Raw genomic sequence first — 1,814 nt, forward strand, 5'->3', positions numbered from 1 at the left:
GATCTGCTGTTATTGAAGGAAGTAGTGGAGCTTGGCTTAAAGACACTTGAATGATCTATTAATACGGCAGAATGTAGAACTGTAATGAAAGAACAATTTATTTTTCAGTTGAAATCACTATCACAGTACAAGGCATTTACAAGTGATTAAAAAAAACCTACCACCCAGTATAACAGAAAATGGCCTTGCCCAGTCAATTCCTGGCTTTTTGTAGAAAGTCAGGATTTCCCTTTCACGATCTTCTTCTGTAGATCTAAGATCAAGCCTTGCAACCAACTCTGGCTTGAGTTCTGCACTGTTGAGCAATTGACGTTTGAATATGTTTGCTGCCTTGAGAACATCAGGCTCTGTTGTCCACTCTAGGAAAATAAAGCCATGTGTGAAAACTGGACAAATATAATCAATATATTGATTTGATTTTAGACGAGTAGTTAAAGACAATATTTTTCTAAAGTCACCACAGTGCTTTTATAAATAAACTGTATCATAAACTATAAGACAGTGGTACCTTCAGAGCTACTACTTTTGTTTTCTTCAGTTTCATTTAGGCTTCTTGATGAGCTAGCAGAAGCTGAAGTTCCTGCTTGGCTTGTTTCTGGACTTCCTGAAGCCGTATTCTCTGTTTCTTCATCATTTGACTCTGAATGACTTTTTCTTTGAATGTTAAAAAGAAAATGTGAACACATCAGTGAAAAACACAAACATAATACCATAATAGTGTATGAGGCACATGAATGTATGATTTGAAAAAAAGAAAAAAAATAGACCAAGTGATATTTTAGGATTGTAAGTGTGTAAAAACTCATGAATTCAAACTATAAAAATGTAAAATCTTTAATGTCTCACTTTTCACAGCAGTCGACGTGACTCTCAATCTCAGAAAGGCAAAATATTTCTGCACAGTAAATGCATTCCACCATTGGTCCATTTGTCTGAGAAGTGGGTGTCACACTGAGAGGATTCTAGCATGAACGAGAATGACAAAAATATGAATTAACATATCAAATATTGTTTACAACAGAGCTTGTTGAATTTCATTCTCAAGTACTTATGTTGTGGTTTCTGGCTGGGAATTTTCTCACCAGTACTCTATCACTCTAAAGAATAAGAAACTACATAGGAAACAAATTACCTCTAGGTCAATATCTTTTTGGAGTGGTCTTATGTAAATCACAGCTGCCCCAACTCCAAGTTCTTTATTGCAGAGGAGCTCTGGAGTGTATCCTTCCTGTGGACAGGTAATGACGTCCAAGACCTTGGACCTTGTAGAACCACGGCTTCGCAAGAGTTGAAACCCACCACAGTCCTTAAGATGTGGAAAGTTCAACTGTAGATGATTGGAAAATTCAGTTGCACTGCAGTATCGATCTGAGGGAAAAAAACAGTATTATAACGAATGTGGGGGCAAAATATGCACTTTAATACTACACTTTTGGCTAATCTAAATAGCTATATGTAGAAAACAAGTCATTTATTAAGGATGTGGATCAGCTTTTGAAACAGTGCAGGGAATAACTTCATAGGTGTTAATTAAAAAATATTAAAAACACATTTACCCTTCTAGCAAAGTAACATAAAATCTGCATTAATTTATACATTTTGACATTGCAGTCCATAAACATTCACAGTCTTACTAAAGACAATGTACACCCTAGGATGAACTGAGTGGCAAAACGTAAGAGGGAAAGCTGCTGTCTCACATTTACACACAGTGGATCTCATTTATGAATCTGTAAATTTGGGTGTAGATCTGCACACTAAGGTCTATGCCACATGTGTCAAACTCAAGGCCTCCCGTGTGGCCCGCCGGGGGG

At 36.8% G+C, this 1,814-nt stretch overlaps 1 protein-coding gene across 1 annotated transcript in view; it reads right to left on the bottom strand.

The window, feature by feature from the left end:
• Positions 1 to 161: 161 nt before the first annotated feature.
• Positions 162 to 1,814, bottom strand: part of LOC106511731 (uncharacterized) — a gene marked incomplete at both ends in the record, with an annotated part of 7,390 nt that continues 5,737 nt past the window's right edge. Inside the window, 4 exon segments of the mRNA XM_014000476.1 lie at positions 162 to 359; positions 509 to 654; positions 847 to 962; positions 1,133 to 1,368. Of these exon segments, the coding sequence (XP_013855930.1) occupies positions 162 to 359; positions 509 to 654; positions 847 to 962; positions 1,133 to 1,368 (696 nt within the window).

This window comes from Austrofundulus limnaeus, unplaced genomic scaffold (genome assembly GCF_001266775.1).
Source record: "Austrofundulus limnaeus strain Quisiro unplaced genomic scaffold, Austrofundulus_limnaeus-1.0 Scaffold3143, whole genome shotgun sequence".
NCBI classification, from domain to species: Eukaryota; Metazoa; Chordata; class Actinopteri; order Cyprinodontiformes; family Rivulidae; genus Austrofundulus; species Austrofundulus limnaeus.